Genomic DNA, 17,953 nt, shown 5'->3' with positions numbered 1-17,953 from the left:
AAATCTGTCTGGGGATTGGTCCTGCTTTGAGCAGGGGGTTGGACTAGATGACCTCCTGAGGTCCCTTCCAACTCTGATATTCTATGAATTTGTCATATCAGCTCCTGTAGTATCATCAATGTCAATAAATTCTAGAAAATGCTCTCTGACAGTCACCATTGCAGGGACATTTTCACTAGGTTCTGTTGTTGTTACAAAACACACCATTAAAGTCATTTGTTCCATATGGCTGATGTCAAGAGTGAGTCCAGGATAACAGAGTAATAGCTTGCTGACTTCAGATCTGTCACAATCTTCTGTTTGACTTTTGTTGCCAGTAACTGTAGGATCTCATTTTGAATTGTTTTTCCACGGTAGTGGTGTGTGTACATTTCCTGGGTGGTGATTCTTTTTAGGTGCTCCTGAAGTATAGCATCAAACTCAGCCATCAGCTCCACAATTTTAAGGAAGTTTCCATTGTTTAGCACGTACAGCTGATCTGAAGTGCCACACAGTGCTAGGTTTTGGGTAGCAAGCATTCTCACAATGGCAATGGGACTTTTCAGAACATTTTTCCATTAAAGAGAACCTCGTGCAATCTTCTCTTGATGCTGATCATCTATGGTGGCCTTTAACCTTAGTCTCATCTCAAGCTCTTTCCACCTATGGAATGCTCTCTGGTGATTTGCTGCCTTCTCACGGCATGCCAGATGTCTAGCCAGATTTTTCCAGTCCTTTGTTCCTGTAGAACCCAATGTGGCTGGAACATTAGACTGGAAGACTTTGCAACAAAATCAGTATGCAGCATTCTGGATTTTTGAGTACATAAGCCATGGCCTCTCCACTTTGTCACCTTTGGGGATTTCACACCAGTAATGTGTTGGATAGAAACTTTTATTTTCATTGTCTTTGGGGAACACGAAGTTTTTCACTTGCCGTGGCCCATGCAGTACAAGGAAGTCCCTTAGGCTACTGCTCAAGTGGGTCCACAGTCCTGGATCATCTTGACTTAAAGAACTAAACTCAGCAGCAGCTGTTTCTTGTACCTCTACCACACTCTTCTCTGATCTACACCTTTCTTCAGGAAAGTGCATGACTACATCCATTTGAGATGGAGATATGGATGCTGCAGTAGCTGCCAGGTTACCTGAACTCTGACTAATTGGAAGATCAGGCATCTCCTCACCACTAACATCCTCACTGGGGCCGGAAGGCTCACTGTGAACATTTGTGTCTATGTATCTCAGGAGAGCTCCTTCCTGCTTAGATAGAAAAGCTTCCTTTGCTTGCTTTCTTCTTCTGAATGCTGCCCCAGAGGGGTGTTTTCTTCTTTCACTCATGACTGCTGTTCTGTGCCAGCTATAGTGATTCTCAACACTCAACTGAAGGGGACAAATAAGCAGGCTGGTAGCAGGGCCTGAGTGAGGGAAGAAATCAGCATCTTAAGGGCCTAACTGGCTCCTACTACTTCAGTTGACTGCCTGTTCTTCTCAAGTGAGTTCAGAGAAGCAGCAGGAAACAGGAAGCTCCCCGAGAAGCTGGTGTAAATCAGTCCAGTCTCCTGGGGGTGCTAGAAAGGTACATAAAAGACTCCTCCTCCTCTCTCTCCCTATAGCTCCTGCTACTTTCTGTTATTCCCTCCCACCATTTCTCCTGCCTGCCTGTTATGTCTCTTGTGCCCTCTTTCCTCCAGCACAGCACTCCACCATCTCTGTGCATCTAGAGCAGAGAGAATACATCTGCACCAGCAGCAGGCACAATTTTCTACACTCTGGGTCCTGGTGGCATCCCCGCCCTCCCCAATAGTCTGGCACATGAGGTGGCCACCTCAGTTCACCCCATGGTAAGGCCAGCCCTGTATGTGAGCCATTACTTTAGGTTGCAACAATCGTTGCCTCACAGAACATTAATTAAAATGGAGTTAAGCCAGTAGACACAAATAGGGTTGACAATGTTCTAATTTAAAAAACCCGACTCTCCAGCAGGAGTGCTGGAACCTCCCCTGCCCTGCCTCTTCCTCCCGGAAGCCATGTCCCTTCCCCCAAGGTCCCACCCCTTCCCTGAAGCCTGGCCCCCATTTGCTCCTCTTCCCCCTTCTCCCCCATCGCTCGCTGCTTTTCAGCTCTCCCCCATTCTTCCCCTCTGCCCGGGACAGGAGGGACTCGCTTGCAGAGCTGGGGCTGAGAGCTGCAGCCACCCAGCACCTCCCCCACCAACAGCAACTGGATTTTGGGTGTCCAGTCAGTAGATCTGACCAAACACTATCAGGTCCCCCTTTCGACTGGACTTTCTGGTCAAAAACCGGGCACCTGGCCACCCTAAACACAAGCCACAATAAATGGTTTGGAGGAGATAAAAATAAAGAGACAAAAGCCATTCCACCCACAACCTGTGCACAAGCAATGCTTTAAGACAGTTGCTTTTCTGCCTCTGAATAGAGGTGAATAATTCATAAGAGGGAAGTGCTTACTTTATTGCCAAAGAAATCATGCAGAGCAAACGGATGGGACTGGAGCGAGAAAACAGGAGCCTACACACAGGAGTGAAGCAAAGCAGCTGGCAAACGGTCTATCATCAAGACCACGTTACTACTTTTATGTATAGGGTTTTTAAACAGTTGTTTCCAGACAAGCTATTTATCTGGCAATCTAACATGGTGATGGGTAGATTAAAGTTAATCAGGATCAGGAGCAACTGAATTTTTTTGGGGGGGAGCCCTAGACAGACCCCCATCTCCAGAAACACACACCCTGAATGAATCTGTCTCCCTCTTACCTCCACGTCTTTATCCTTCTCCCCAAGTGAGGCAGCCTACATAGACCATGCCCACTCCAGCCAGCGGCTGCCTGACCACAATCAGCTGTGCACTGCACTTTTCACTTACCTCTCTGCCTTTAACTCTTGTCTCTCAGCCTCTTTGGACTGTAAATCCTGATATTCCATAGGAACCTACATTAATCCATCCCTGACCATGCTGACTTACATTCTGCAATTAATCTTTTAACTCAGCAGAGTTATGTTGGTCCATAGACATACTAGTGACTATTATTTAAGATGCAGGAGCCTTTGAGACAGTCACTTTTAAAATATCAATCATCTATCACTCAAAATGTCCACATTCTAATAATGTGGGGTTTGGTTTTTTGGCCATTAACACATTGGAAAATTGCTGCTTTTGAATTTAAATTTAAAAATACCAAGCATTTAACATTAAAGCTGTATTCCCAACAGCCTCTCTAACCAATGACACAGTTAAATAAAGCAGCAATACCCTTTTCTTAGTATGCAGGTCCTCAGTCATCCAATAAACTGTGCTACTGGAGTAAAGGAAAGAAAATACCACACATTCATATTTCCCTTTACTGTTTATAGCAGCTGCTTATGGTCATATTATAGGAAAACATTCAGAACATGCTCTTTAGCAGTCACACAGTTACAAATTCACAACTGTACAGGAGACGTTAGGCAGTTCAGAATGTCTAGGTGGACAGAGCCTAGTGATTGCCACCATGCTTCAGTGCGATTAATGACTGGATGAGAAGCTTTTCTGCATTCTGTTAAAATACTACATTTCAAGCTTTTACTTCCTGCAATATTCATTGTTTCTGAGTTGCTGTGGTAACTTGATTGTAATCTAGAAGTCCCCTCACGGTATTAGCCAAGCTTCAACATCCTAATACTCAATCTCATTTAAATTCAAAATTCAACATCACCCGAGTTTTGCTAGTTCATTTGACACCAACAAGGTGTCATCAACAGAATATAGCTTATTGTCTGAACATGGGAGGGAGGCTGTTGCAGATTCATTGCCTTGGATGAGGGGAAAAGCTGATGACTCTCCCCTGACAACCGACACCAATGAGACAGCAACAGGCCCTGCATCATACAGTAGCAGTAGCATGAATCAGATACATTTTTGTATCATGCAAACGAACCCTTCATTCTGATGCAAAGCAGATAACAGTGTTAAAAGTTCTCTTATAAATACAGAATATGAAACACAGAATCTCTTTCCAGACCAAGTTTTTTTGGTCTAGGACTCATTCACTCACTGAAATATTACTTTCCCTAACCTCCAAAGTGCGGACAGATACTTTCAACATACACAGGGATAATCTGAGATGTCTTCTTTTTTTTTTTTTTTTTTTTTGTAGATTTTAAGAGATGTTTAAAAGAGAAGGCCATTAAGATGAAAACCAGAGGATTAAAATCATTATAATGGATTCAAAGATGTACTGCTGAGGTGGCTATTTGTATGATGATCTACATGAACAAAATAAATATACACTTTATAACACTTTGAAAGACATCTGATGAAAAATAAATTAACATTACCAAAGATCTACACCAAAAGAAAATAAGAGCCAGAAGTACAAGAAAAGTCATTCAACATTATAAGTTTTTTGAAACTTACAGAGATTTCTAGTAAAGTTTAACATGACTGGAAAGAATTAAAGAATTTCCTAGGACTGAATCATCCACAAAAGGTGTGAATCCAACATCTTTAATCTTAGGCCTTGTCTACACTGGCAAGTTTCTGAGCAGTAAAGCAGCTTTCTGCATTGTAACTCCCAAGGTGTACACACTGCCAAGCCACTTAGTGCGCAGAAACTGCGTAGTTGCAGTGCTGTAAAAAAACCACCCCGATGAGAGGCATATAGCTTTCTATGCCAGAGCTACAGCGCCACAGTGCCAGTGTAGACACCCTGGTCGATTACAGCACTGCAGTTGGCCTCCACTACGCCAGATCTCACCTCTCTGATCATTGCTTTGAATTCCACCACCCTGCTCCCAGGTGACCAGCCGGCAGCCCCACTCCTTAAATTCCTTGGGAATTTTGAAGTCCCTTTCCTGTTTGCTCGGGAACACCTAGAGTGGTCTCAGTGCATCTTTCCAGGTGACCATGTCTGCTCCACACACCAGGTGAGCCCCCACTTGGAGCAATGCCGAGCTGCTGGACCTCGTCAGCATTTGGAGAGAGGAGGCTGTGCAGTCCCAGCTGCGCTCCAGCCATAGGAATTATGATACCTACTGACAGATTTCATGATGCATGGCAGAAAGGGGCCATGACCAGGACACACTGCAGTGCAGGGTGAAAGTGAAGGAGCTGCGGAACGCCTACTACAAGGCACAGGAGGCAAACCACGGCCCCGGTGCTGCACTCATGAACTGCCGGTTCTACACTGTGAAGACCACTGTGGATTTTTCAGTGGCTCATGTGCAGGTAGAAAGTGGACCGAGCCAGGAGGAGGAAATCTTGGACCAGGATGTGAAGCGAGATGGGGACCCAGAGGCAGACGACAACTTGAAGGTCAGAGATGCATGCACTCAGGAGCTCTTCTCTACCCCGGAGGAGGTGAGCCAGTCACAGCTGTCAGAGCTTGGCAAAGCGCAAACAGGAGAGGAGCCTCTGGTAAGTGGCTTTGATTTGGGGAATCATTGAAGTGAGTTGTTGGGGGCAGAGGGTTGCAGAAAGCAGGCTTGTGTCTGTATAATGCATGTACCACCACATCCCTAGTCTGAGCGACAGAACAGGGTGTTGACTGACTCCCTCACTTCATGGCAATCTGCCTCAAAGATCTTCACAAAACTGTCATAGAGATACCAGGCAATCCACTGCCGCAGGTTCTTCGGCAGAGCTGCTTTGTTTCTTGCCCCATTAACGGTAACTTTCCTGCGCCACTGTGCCATCATGAGCAGGAACCATTGCTGCACACAGGTGAGCCACATATGGGCAAGGGCAGAAGCTGCAGTCTTGGAGAAGACTCTCCCTTGATTCTCTTCTCACCCTCAGCAGCGAGACATCTTCCATAATGAACATGGCCTGTGGAAAATGTGGGGACAGTAATGATTATAAGGCCCCCCCTACAGTGCTGGCTCTTCCCAAGAGCCACCTGCCCAGTGTACAGTATGGTCCTGGAACACTGATTTCCCCTGCCCCTGAGGTTACTCACCATTTTGGGGGTCTTGTGGCTCATCTGTGTTTGCCTGGGGTCATCCAGTTAGTGATAGGTTTGTGAATCGTGGCCATGCTTTATATCATTGAATCAGTGGTCTGTGTGTTGCAAACAACAGTGCTTCTATAAAAAGTTGCATTTTGGCTTCACAGATATGACCCTGGGAGCCCAGCCTCCCTCTTTGTTTTCGCCAGCTGAACGGCTGCGCAGAATTAGAAAGCAAACTAAAGAGGACTTTCTGCATGATGTCATGAAGCACTCAGAGGCGGAAAAACAAGAATTGATGGAGTGGTGGGACAGCGAGAAGAGGGACCAAAAGGAGAATGTGGCGCGCCAGAACGAAGCCACAGAGCAGTTCTTAAATGTTATGGAGCGTCAAGCGGATACACTCCAGGTGCTACTAGCACTGCAAACCGAGCAGCTCCATGTCCGCCCTCCCCTGCAGCCACTGCCGCAAAACTCTTTCCCAAGCACCCCCCAGACACCACCAGCACACTCTTATCAACCTCCTGACTCCACTCTGTACCCCCAGCATTCCACTCTCCCCCGTCACAGTCCAGCACTGTAGACTCCCAGTACCCACTCAACATCTGTCCCTCTGCAGTTTAGCCCTGCTAAAGTATAGTACCTGCTGAACTGTACTCCAAAGGAGAAGGTTGGATGAGATACCTGGCCTTACACAAATCTTTAACTGTCCCAGGACCACCTCCTCCTGGGACCCTCCCTTCCCCAGCCCCTTCCGTGCTGATGTGTTTTTTTGTTTGTCACTCTCCCCCGGTTGTTGATTTTTAATAAAATAATTGTTTTGTTTGAAAGAAATCTTTATTCCATTAACTGAAAGCAAACGGAGCTCTTCAAAGCAACAGGGAATTTTCTTAACCCTTCATAGCGCATCATCTGCACTAATCACAATCCCCACCTAGCATTACAAGCACTGCACTCCTGAGCATAGCAACAAATATTAGTGGATTTCAGCTTCAAATTGCTGCCTCAAGGCATCCCTGATCCTTATGGGCCGGTGCTGCACCCCTCTAATACCCCTGGTCTCTGGCTGTTCATATTCAGCCTCCAGGTGCTGAGCCTCAACGGTCCAGACCTGAGTGAAGCTTTCACCCTTCCCATCACAAATATTATGGAGCGTACAGCATGCGGCTATAAGCATAGGAATATTGTCATCAGCCAGGTCCAGTCTTCCACATAGGCAGTGCCAGCAGGCCTTTAAATTGCCAAAAGCACACCAAACAGTAATTCTGCACTTGCTCAGCCTGTTGCTGAACCGCTCCTTGCTGCTGTCAAGGTGCCCCGTGTATGGCTTCAGAAGCAATGGCATTAAGGGGTAGGCAGGATGATCTTCTGGTCTGGGAAAAAAGTCCCTGCTTGCAGGTTCCTGAAGCAGTGTTCCGAAAGATGCATGCATCATCTTTCTTTCTGGACCAGCCTGCATTAATGTTCGTGAAACGCGCACGGTGATCCACAAGCACCTGGAGAACCATTGAGAAATACCCCTTACGATTAATGTATTCGTTGGCTAGGTGGTCTGGTGTCAGAATTGGAATGTGCGTGCCATCTACTGCCCCTCCACAGTTAGGAAAGCCCACTTGTGCAAAGCGATCCACGTCATGCACGTTACCCAGAGTCACAGTCGTTCAGAGCAGGATGTGATTAATGGACATGCACACTTCCATCAACACAACTCCAACGGTCGACTTTCCCACTCCAAACTGGTTAGCGACCGATCAGTAGCTGTCTGGAATAGTGCAATCTCCACGTGCTTCTCCAATGGCAGGGCAGCTCTCATTCTCATGTCCTTGTGCTGTAGGGCAAGCTCATCACACAGTCCCATGAACGTGGCTTTCCTCATCTGAAAGTTCTGCAGCCATGGCTCCTCATCCCAGATGTGCATGACAATGTGATCCCACTACTCAGTGCTTATTTCCTGAGCCCAAAAGCCGTGTCCCACTGTGGTCAGCACCTCCATGAATGACACAAGCAACCTCATGTCGTAGCTACTACACGTGGCGAGATCAATATCAAACTGCTCTTGCATTTGAAGTTTAAGGAATAACTCCACTGCCACTTGTGATGTGCTCGTGAGAGCAAGCAGCATATTGGTCAACAGTGCAGGATCCATTCCTATAGACTGAAAAGGCAGAGGAGAGCACATAGTACAAAAACCACTGAAAGATGGCGCCAAATGCGGACTTAAGCACAGGGATTGCTGGGATGCAAAGCAATGAATCACAGGGCATTGGGACAGGACCCAGGATGCCCCGCAACCCCCTCTGCCTTCCCACAACTCTGAGCGGCAGAGGAGGAAGAGATGATCTGTGGGATAGCTGCCCAGAGTGCATCACTCTGAATAGTGCCACAAGTGTGAACGCACTATTGCGCAGGCAGCTGACAGTGTGAACACACAACAGCAGTTTCCCTTCAGGACTCTCCAAGCTGTACTGTAACTGCCGAAGCTGTCACTCTGCCAGTGTAGACATACCCTAAGAGAGCTCTGCTTCCCCACTGTTTGAGGAGAAGGAGGAAAAAGTCTATTACTTGTCTTTGGTTTACCTCTCTGCAAATCATGACTGCAGCTATTTTATTACTCAAGATTAAGTGTTCCTATTTACTTTGTAAATACAAAAACACACTGAGAAATGGGCATAATCACCCTTTAAAGCTCTGCTACCAAACCCCTCAGTCCTTACACATGAAAAACTCCCATGGATATGTTTCATGGAATAATTGCCTAGGTAAGAACTGTGGGATTTGGCCATCATTATGCAAGTGTTTATTAACCAAAAGACATCTCCCAGAGCACAACAGATAAAGCATTTCACATCTATTTTAAAAACTCAGAAATAAAACTATTGCCATGAAGTACATGCCATTCGAAATGCCAAAAAATTTAAGCATCCCACCATTTACTGCAGAGAAACAATAATCATCTCTTACACTGGGCCACCTGAATTGCTTTTTCCATTTCATCTCCCAAGTACAAGATCATTACATTATTTCTTTCTGGGTTTCTTATCCAGTTGCCATAGGTGATTAGGCTGTTAATATCATTTTTTTATTATCTATTATTATTATTATTATTATTATTATTATAACATTACCTGGGAGGAATACTTTATGTTGCAGTCAGCAATCCAAAAATGGTCACAGTGGAACTACAATGGTGTCTAAGTAAGAAACTGCGTAGTTGCAGTGCTGTAAAAAAACCACCCCGATGAGAGGCATATAGCTTTCTATGCCAGAGCTACAGCGCCACAGTGCACACAAATACACAGGCATAGTTTGACTTCTCTAACCAGGCCAACAGGGCTGCGCATACGGGACAAATTCTGCGCCTTACTAAGAACGTTTGGTGGTAAGTGAACTTACTTGAAGATTTATTTCCCAAGTCCTCCAAAACAATAAAACAATATTCTGCATCCTGGAGCAGCTTTGTGGCTCCAGTTCTCTTCCCAAGGTTATGCATAAGTGATTTTTAAGAGAGCTCATTGTTTCTGAAACCTAAACTGAAAACCTAAGCAAAGACAGAAGTCAAAGCACAGTGCCTTAAAATGTAAAAAAGAAAGAAACTGAAAACAGCACAAGGAAATAAAGGCGTATTGTATACCACAACTCATCATCCTGCAAACATACCCTTAACTTACGAGACCATGCTGCCAATATTTCACCCAGAGAGGAGGCAATGATTGAAAAATCAATTTGGAACCAGCTGCTCCTTTGCTCTGGGCCTGGCTGCATCAATAAGTTGATTACTTATACAATAGTCTGCTTTCCAAAAAAAGTGTACTCCTTAAACTACAGAGGTGATTAACAGAACTGAAGAGGAACATGCACAGTATTTGGATTAAACACTAGACTGGAAGGATATGAAGACTGACTTGGACCACATCTTACACCACCTTGTTAACTGAAAAATATTATTTAACTGAACTTTTGCACAATAGAGTGCTCCCCACTGTTATCCTAACTGCTCCTTATGCTGTATTGTTTTCAGAGATTTTAGCTGGAACTGTCAATTTCCATCCTTCCACTGGCTTGAGTCACTACCACAACACTTTCAATGCAGCATTTTATGCACTTTTTTTTCTTTTTTTTTAAAGGTATGTAATAAGGATTACATTTGTAATGGACTGTCCCTTTACAAAAAAACTTGTGCTATTCCTCTCACTTCCGAGAAGGTTCACTAAATGCTGTTAGAGACTGATACTGGCTACTGAGCAGAACCAGCATGTCTGAACTCCTTAATACTCTGTGTAACAGTGTGTATCACATACTCTGGATTCCAGACCAGCTCTGGCTCCCTTTACTCTTGTGAGTATTTTGAATTATTCTAAGGGGACTTGGGAGAGTAGGGACAGCAAATTTGGCCATGTTAAATAATTAGTGTACAGAAATAAATATTTAAAACTAAGACAGTTAAATCAAGCTCTCCACAATGTTATTAAACCATTCTCATTTTGTGCCAAATTCAGTCTCATAGCTTTCCCACCCTTATGGAGTTCAGGCTTTAAAATTTGAAATTTATGATGACCGAGTTGTAATAATCTTGACTATAGTGTCACGGGTCACTTGCTGGAAGGTTCTCTACATCTTAAAGTCTTTAAACCATGATTTGAGGACTTCAGTGGCTCAGACACAGGTTAGATACAGGAGCAGGTGAATGAGATTCTGTGGCCTGCGTTGTGCAGGAGGTCAGACTAGATGATCATAATGGTCCCTTCTAACCATAAAGTCTATGATTCTATCATCACAACACTAACTTTTTTTTTTAAAAAGCACCATTTACTTTTTAGTAACTATCTGTTTAATGTGAGAAGTTAATATAGTCACACAGTATTTAAGTTTACAATTCCCTGGCATTCTGTCTTAGGACACTTGCGATCTTAGCAAAATACACTTTGGCAATACATTTATTTTTACGTTTAGGACTTTAGCAAAGCTTTTGATACGGTCTCCCACAGCATTCTTGCCGGCAAGTTAAAGTAGTATGGGCTGTGTCCAGTTTTGGACCTCACACTACAAGACAGATGTGGAAAAATTGGAAAGAGTTCAGCGGAGGGCAACAAAAATGATTAGAGGGCTGGAGCAGGAGACTTAGGAGATGGCTGAGGGAATCGGGATTGTTTAGTCTGCAGAAGAGAAGAATGAGGGGGAGATTTGATAGCTGCTTTCAACTACCTGAAAGGGGGTTCCAAAGAGGATGGATCTAGACTGTTCTCAGTCGCACCTGATGACAGAACAAGGTGTAATGGTCTCAAGTTGAAGTGGAGGAGGTTTAGGTTGGATATTAGGAAAAACTTTTTCACTAGGAGGGTGGTAAAGCTCTGGAATGGGTTACTTAGGGAGGTGGTGGAATCTCCTTCCTCAGAGGTTTTTAAGGTCAGGCTTGACAAAGCCCTGGCTAGGATGATTTTGTTGGGAATTGGTCCTACTTTGAGCAGGGGGTTGGACTAGATGACCTCCTGAGGTTGCTTCCAACCTTGATATTCTATGATTCTAGTGGCTTTAGTTTTCACAAAGATGACTATGCTCTTTTAAGATAATGATTAATGTTACCAAATTATATACAGTTTGCTAATTCTTGCCAAGTTTTGCATATATATTCACACACAATGAAATTTCAGAACTGGCCAGATCCATTTTGCCTATGTCCCCATTCCTGCAATCTGATCCACAAAAACAGATTCTTATGCTCATATGAGACTTGCAGACACTTTATGTCAGAATGAAAATATCCCACACGGATCAGGCAACAGGATCAAGACCTAAATTTGGGCATAAGAAACCCTAAATTTACACAAGTGAACAATCAGGTATGTGTACAAAACAGGTAACCACACACTTAAGTGATCCACAGCAAGTGCTGTTGCTTATTTTGTATATGCAATTATCGGTTTAAATGCACAACTATGGATTTTAGCACGTGCACACACACGCACACACTCGGAGGGCATAAAAATTCAGTTTAGACACTGAAACCAATCCTCTCTGTGCAAAATACATATCTGTACATGCAACTATCATACGTGTATGCAGTTACTTGTTTTGCACATACATACAAATGCCTAGCTGCAGGTATGAAGAGGAGTATTTGCATGCACACATTTTGCACAGGCCATTTAGGCCTCGATCCTCAAAAGGTGACCCTATCAACAATACATACCACTTCACACTTCATGTTCCCAAGTCATTTATATGATGATGAACAACAAATAACTTACAATAGAGAGAAATCCTTACGCACAGTGTTAGTTCTGGAGCCTCAGTTTGTAGTCCCATTCCACTCCGGTGGGACAGCTAAACAGTTCAGGCTATTCTCTTTGTGTTGTTTACTCTGATAAGGACTGTTGCTGCCCTGCTCTTTCTTCAGTTTACAAAAAGCGAGGGGAATAAAAAGGAAAAATAATTTCAAAAAGGGAAAAGGTGAGATAATACATGATAACAATAAAGCTCCTTCATCTGAGGCTCTCAAATACTTGAAGCCTCAGAATAATTCTCTGTAGTATTATCCACCTTTCTATATAAGAGAGGACACTGAGGGTAAGTGAGGTCACACAGGAAGCCTGTGGCACAGTCCAGAAGAAAACTGAGATCTCCAGAGCCTGTTATTTACCACAAAGCCTTTATCTGAAAGTAGACAACTCACAATGACCAGTTCAGAAGAAAGGGAAAATCCAGTATCCCTTTGTAACACAAAGTACTCTACCAGGCAGCCAATTCTAAGCCTCATGATATTTGAAAGCAATATACTGCCATTGTTGAAAACAAAAAGAAAAAGGTAATTGTGCAAGAGGACAGCTGGGCAGAATTCAGTCATGAGCATCCTTTGCTTAGAGGCATCATTCACTAAGATGATAAAATTAAACTTGCAATGTTTAGAAAAAAAGTATGTTCTGAGCTCCACAGATGGGCTTTCCAAACAACAAACTTCATCCAGGGGTTACTTCTGTAACTCTGCCTGCCATTGTCAGCAATCCTGGATCTCATTCCTTTTTTAAAGTGCATTGAAACAGTTTGAATTCCCCTGTGTTTAAACCTATTGATTTTAAATCTTGCTTCAGATCTTCCTTGGACTGATTAAATCCTAAAATGCCACTCAACAAAGGCAGCTTAGACAGGTCATGATTACAAAGCTTTGTGGCTCCCCTCTTGAAAAAAATGCATATCATCCTTTTCCGACAGAAGAGCTTGTTCTGGAAGACAATGTATTTTCTTTGGGTATGTCTACGCTACAGCTGGGACAATGCTTCATAGCATGGGTAGACAGACATGTGCTAAAGATAGCTGTGGCAGCATAGTAGACAGCTCAAGCTAGCCACCTACATACAATCCCATCCGAACCCCTAGGTACCTATTCGGGCAGCTAGCCCAAGGTGCCACCTGTCCCAGGCCACATTGCTACCTTTAGCATGCTAGCTCGAGCCAAGCTAGCACGTGTCTGTCTACTCATGCTGGGAAACACCCTCCCAGCTGCAGTGTAGACATACTCATAGAATAGAGATATATTTGTTATAGATATAATTGTTATTTCTGCTGCGAGTAACTCCGTTTTGATGTCACTTATTACTTCTGAGTTTTCCTGTATTCTTCAGCTAAGGAGACATCAGCAAACTGAGCTGCTTTGTAAAAAATCATTTACTGGTATAGAGAAGGAAAAGGCCTCCAAGGAATATATACCACTGGTGATATGAGAAGCTGCTAAAAGGCTGAGAAATATGGAAGAGAAGTAGTGTCAGAATAGACATGATAACTTTAAAATTACCAGAGACGATCTTCCGGATCTACATTAACAAAGAATACCCCAGAAAACTTAGTTCCTATTATAACATGCGTATATACAAACACAGAGAAGCTGGTTCACGTTTCCCAGTGAAGGCTCTTTTACATATAGCAGAGGTGGCCAAACTTACTAACCCTCCGAGCTGCATATGACAAATCTTCAGATGTTCAAGAGCCGGGATGTGCGTGCCGGTCAGGGCTTCAGCCCCACGGTGGGGTTGTGGGGATAGGGGTTTCTGCCCGGGGAGGGGGGGGGCCTTCTGGGCTTCAGTTCAGCAAAAGGTGCCTTTCTGACCTCGGGGCTTCAGCCCCGCTCCTGCTGAAGCACCAAGCCCCGGCAGGCGCACCCCAAGGGGTTGAAGCCCCAAGACTCCCCTCCCTGCTAGGCAGAAGAAGCCTCTAGCCCCACCACCTCACCACAAGGCAGAAGTCCTGAGGGCCCCCTCCCACCCTCCCCATCTAACAGGCAGAAAATGAAGGGGACATGTGAGTGGGCTGTGAGCCACATTTTAACTGTAAAAGAGCCTCACGTGGCTGGCGAGCACAGTTTGGCCACCCCTGACATATAGTTGGGCAGAATCTTGATGCTAGAAAGTAGATTTGATCTTGTTTTAATAACTTTCCAGAGAAAAAAGGTTAGTCTATGTTCCTGATCTATTAAATAAAGCTGCACTTGACTCAAAAGAGGATCCTGTATTCTCACAGTCTGGTTGACCTTTATCTGTTTTTGTGAACAAAATGCAGCAGCAACTCAAAACAGTAAGCTGATTTGACGTACTGTATCACAAATGTTCGTAGCCCCTTAATTCATTCAGCTTCTAAAGAAGTCCTGTTCAACAGTTGCATCTGGACTTACTAACTACTGTACAGGAATGAAGCTGTTAGAAGCCTGCAAGTTCTTGCAAGGTTCCCAGCAGAGTACGCAGATTGGTTGCACTTCACTATGAGTGGGCCACATCCTGAGGTAGGACCAGAAAAAGAGGAAGTTAAAATCTCATCCTAAATGTGAGGGCAAGTACAGTTAATTAAGTATCATGCAGGGTCTTCTATACACCATAGTGTATAGAATGATGCATCTCACGCACACTGTATATCAACCCCCTTCACTGTATATCAACTAGCAAAGTACACAGAGTAAAAAAGTGATGGGCACAGAACTGGTGTTTCTGAAGAAACATGGGTGTAAGTGTGTTCTTCATCATGATAAGTAGGCACCTCTTGGGGACCTACTAGCAATATTAGGCAGCAGTCACTCGGTGGCTGAGCGCTTATTAACACAAGATCAGATTTCCCCTGTGCCCTGGTCTGGCTCAATCCTTTTAAATTGATGACTAAACAAGTATGTACAACATTCTGTACATACACTGTTCAGAATTAGCCTCTGTGGAAAAAAGCAAGCATAAAAGATGTATCAGTTCTGTAATCATCATCTGGAATATTATAAATCATTTCCATAACTTTTCCATCATTAGAAGTACATTGGAGAGTTGTAAATACAGGTCTTAAAACCACAACCGTATATTAGCAAATACTGCAACATTCAAATTCCAAACAGAAATTTCATTCAAGAAATCTATTGCACATGAGTTTAAACTAATTTCATAGAGCTCAATCAATGTCTATTTCACCTCAGAATTCATGTCTGGGGCTCTTTTTTATAACCTTTCCTGAGGAGAAAAAAATCATTACTGGAGACTAATCTAGATTCAAGATGATGGTTCAGTATCTTTTCAAAAAGGATTCAGGTCTGGATTTTGAATATCTCAAGATGAAGTGATGTCTGGATCCGAAGTTTTGATTCAACCTATTATAAAGACAGCAGGCCATTTAATGGAACCTAAGGCTAGCAGGGACCATCAGATCATCAAGTCTGACCATATCACTGGCCACAACCATCAACTGCATACTAATCCCAACAACTGGATTTAGACCAAGGTAGAACAGCCCTCAGGAAGCTGAACTATCATGTGCCACAGGCAGAAAATAGGAGGGACGGTAATGCACTATTTGCATAATCCAGATACAGATCTGGGTTGGATTTCAAACACACTCCCAAATTTTACAGGTGGTTTATTCATGGGTTTCAGTTCAGGTCCATCTCTATTAAGTTCTTATGGCCAAATTGTTTAAACGTAAGTGCCCTAAATTAGGTCTCTAAATCCACATTTTACTCATCCAAAGAAGAGTTGCCTCATTTTCAAATATGCCCAGCATCCTCAGTTTTCCCTGAGCACTGCACAGCACCTCTGAATCAGGCTAGCTCCATTAGAAGGCCTGTATTCTCCATTTCTGCAGTGCAGGCTGTATCTCCCCAAGGTGGTGAGAGTAATATCCTCCTCCCATCCCTGTTGAGGAGCAGTATCAGGTGGGATTCAGGGTATTAGGACAGCAGTTCAGGCTGACAGGGCATTCCTATCCCTTTCAGGTGAAAAAGCTCTCAGTGCTCTGTAGCGATACCACCTCTGGCTGTGAGAATAGCTTCCATCAAAATCCATAAAAGCATCCTCTCATCCTCCATCAAGTCTCTCCTCTCCTCTCCCATAATGCCTACAGTGAATTACGACATCATAATGGTTAGGCTGTGATCACTACCATTACCTGGCTAAAAATTGTGAACATACTATTATATCTGTTATCCTTCTGACCCATCCCAACCTGCCTATTTGTCTCATCCATCAGTTAAGCCTTGTCTTGTAGCGTTTTAAGCTCTTTGTAGCAGGGAATGCCATTTATTTTATGTTTGTACAGCAACTAACACAACAGGGCCCAGTGGTTGTGACTCTAAGGTACTACTGCAATATAAGTTTTTTCAAATTATTGATGACCCATATTAATATTATTATGGAACTAGATGCCTAATTTCAGGCACCAAAGTTTGACAATTTTGTCCCATTATTTTGAATTCCAGTGAATATATTTAAACACCAAATGGAACTGATCACTGCAAGAGCAGTGATGCAATATAATATCCAGGCCTCAGTGTAGGCATTCCAGTATTTGGGTCAAATTCTGCCCTCAAATACATGGCACAGTTCTCCGTGAAGACAATGGGAGCCAAACACATGAGCCAAGGTCACTATTTGGCCTTAGATAGGTCACATTCAGATCATTCAATGGCTCTTAAATTCCCACTCATCCCACAAAGCTTACTGACCTGCTGTGATCCGTCTCCATTCACTATGTGAGGCATCATGGCTACCTCCCCATTCAGCAATGGTGGCAGCTCCAGCGGGATTTGGTCGGTCATCATCATTGTGACGTACATTCATGGAGAATTTTCCTCAACGGGTTCCTGCAAGACAGATATGTTTTAAAATAATTTTCTTTTAAATGTAGACTAAGAAAAATCTATTCATACTTCAGTAGGGTGGTACCCTTCCCATTAAGGCTACTTGCTTAAAAAGGTATATTCTGGGCCAAGGGAAACTGGATGAGAGGACTGTTAATGGCTTTCAGATCATGTCATGGATAAATCCATTGCTCTCTAAGAAACATTCTAGAATTAGTATTCAGCAAAACAAACATGGTGAAGTCTTTACTCTTTTTCTTCAGGGCTTTTCAAGCATTAATATCTTCAGCCAGAGCCTTCATCCCAGATCTGAAATTTCTGAATGATAGTATGAGCACCTTATGGTTCAGTTTGTTGATTTGTAACAACACAACGCTCACACTGGAACCTGCTTCCTTTGCATATTTAACACTCATAAGAGATTCTATTACTCTTGACATTGAGATACAAGTCTGTCGCATCTTAGACGCATTTAACATGCGCAATTGCAGCTTTACACGGTTGGCAAAAACAAGAAAAAAAGAGAAAAATAATTTAAACACTGTTTCTAAATCTGTATGCAGGCGATTCCACCTGCCATTACACTCAATGTAATTCTGACTATACGCGATTTTCACTTTAGGCGCCGACTGCGGAATGTAACCCCAGCGTAAGATGAGACAGACCTGTACAGCAAGAGCCAAGTGCTTTTAATCTCTTGATAGCACTTCTACAGACAACACGAATTGAAAAGAGAGCAAACTTTCAGTGTTCAGTGGTCCCCACTTAACTATGACATAAGTGAAAAGAAAGCTCTTGCCTAGAATCTTATCCAACATGTAGAATGTGGACCAGTGTGCAGGAAAGCACGTAAGAAGAATTTGTAATTAAACACACCACCTTCACTATACCACCATCCCTCGTAGATAATTATCTGGAGTGTTATATAAGAAAAGTTGCT

The 17,953-nt window shown here is 43.5% G+C and overlaps 2 protein-coding genes across 3 annotated transcripts in view; one reads left to right on the top strand and one right to left on the bottom strand.

Annotated features, from left to right (window-relative positions):
- Positions 1 to 17,007, bottom strand: part of FNDC3B (fibronectin type III domain containing 3B) — a 337,214-nt gene extending 320,207 nt beyond the window's left edge. The window contains exon 1 of the mRNA XM_050965815.1: positions 16,879 to 17,007. Within this exon, the coding sequence (XP_050821772.1) occupies positions 16,879 to 16,989 (111 nt within the window). The 5' untranslated portion in view covers positions 16,990 to 17,007. The remainder of the gene's footprint in view (positions 1 to 16,878) is intronic.
- NCEH1 (neutral cholesterol ester hydrolase 1) overlaps positions 1 to 17,953 on the top strand; it is an 824,131-nt gene that overhangs the window by 492,709 nt on the left and 313,469 nt on the right. The gene's annotated exons all lie outside the window — the stretch shown is intronic.

This window comes from Gopherus flavomarginatus, chromosome 8, assembly GCF_025201925.1.
Source record: "Gopherus flavomarginatus isolate rGopFla2 chromosome 8, rGopFla2.mat.asm, whole genome shotgun sequence".
Taxonomy (NCBI): domain Eukaryota; kingdom Metazoa; phylum Chordata; order Testudines; family Testudinidae; genus Gopherus; species Gopherus flavomarginatus.
This window is presented reverse-complemented; position numbering and strand designations above follow the sequence as displayed.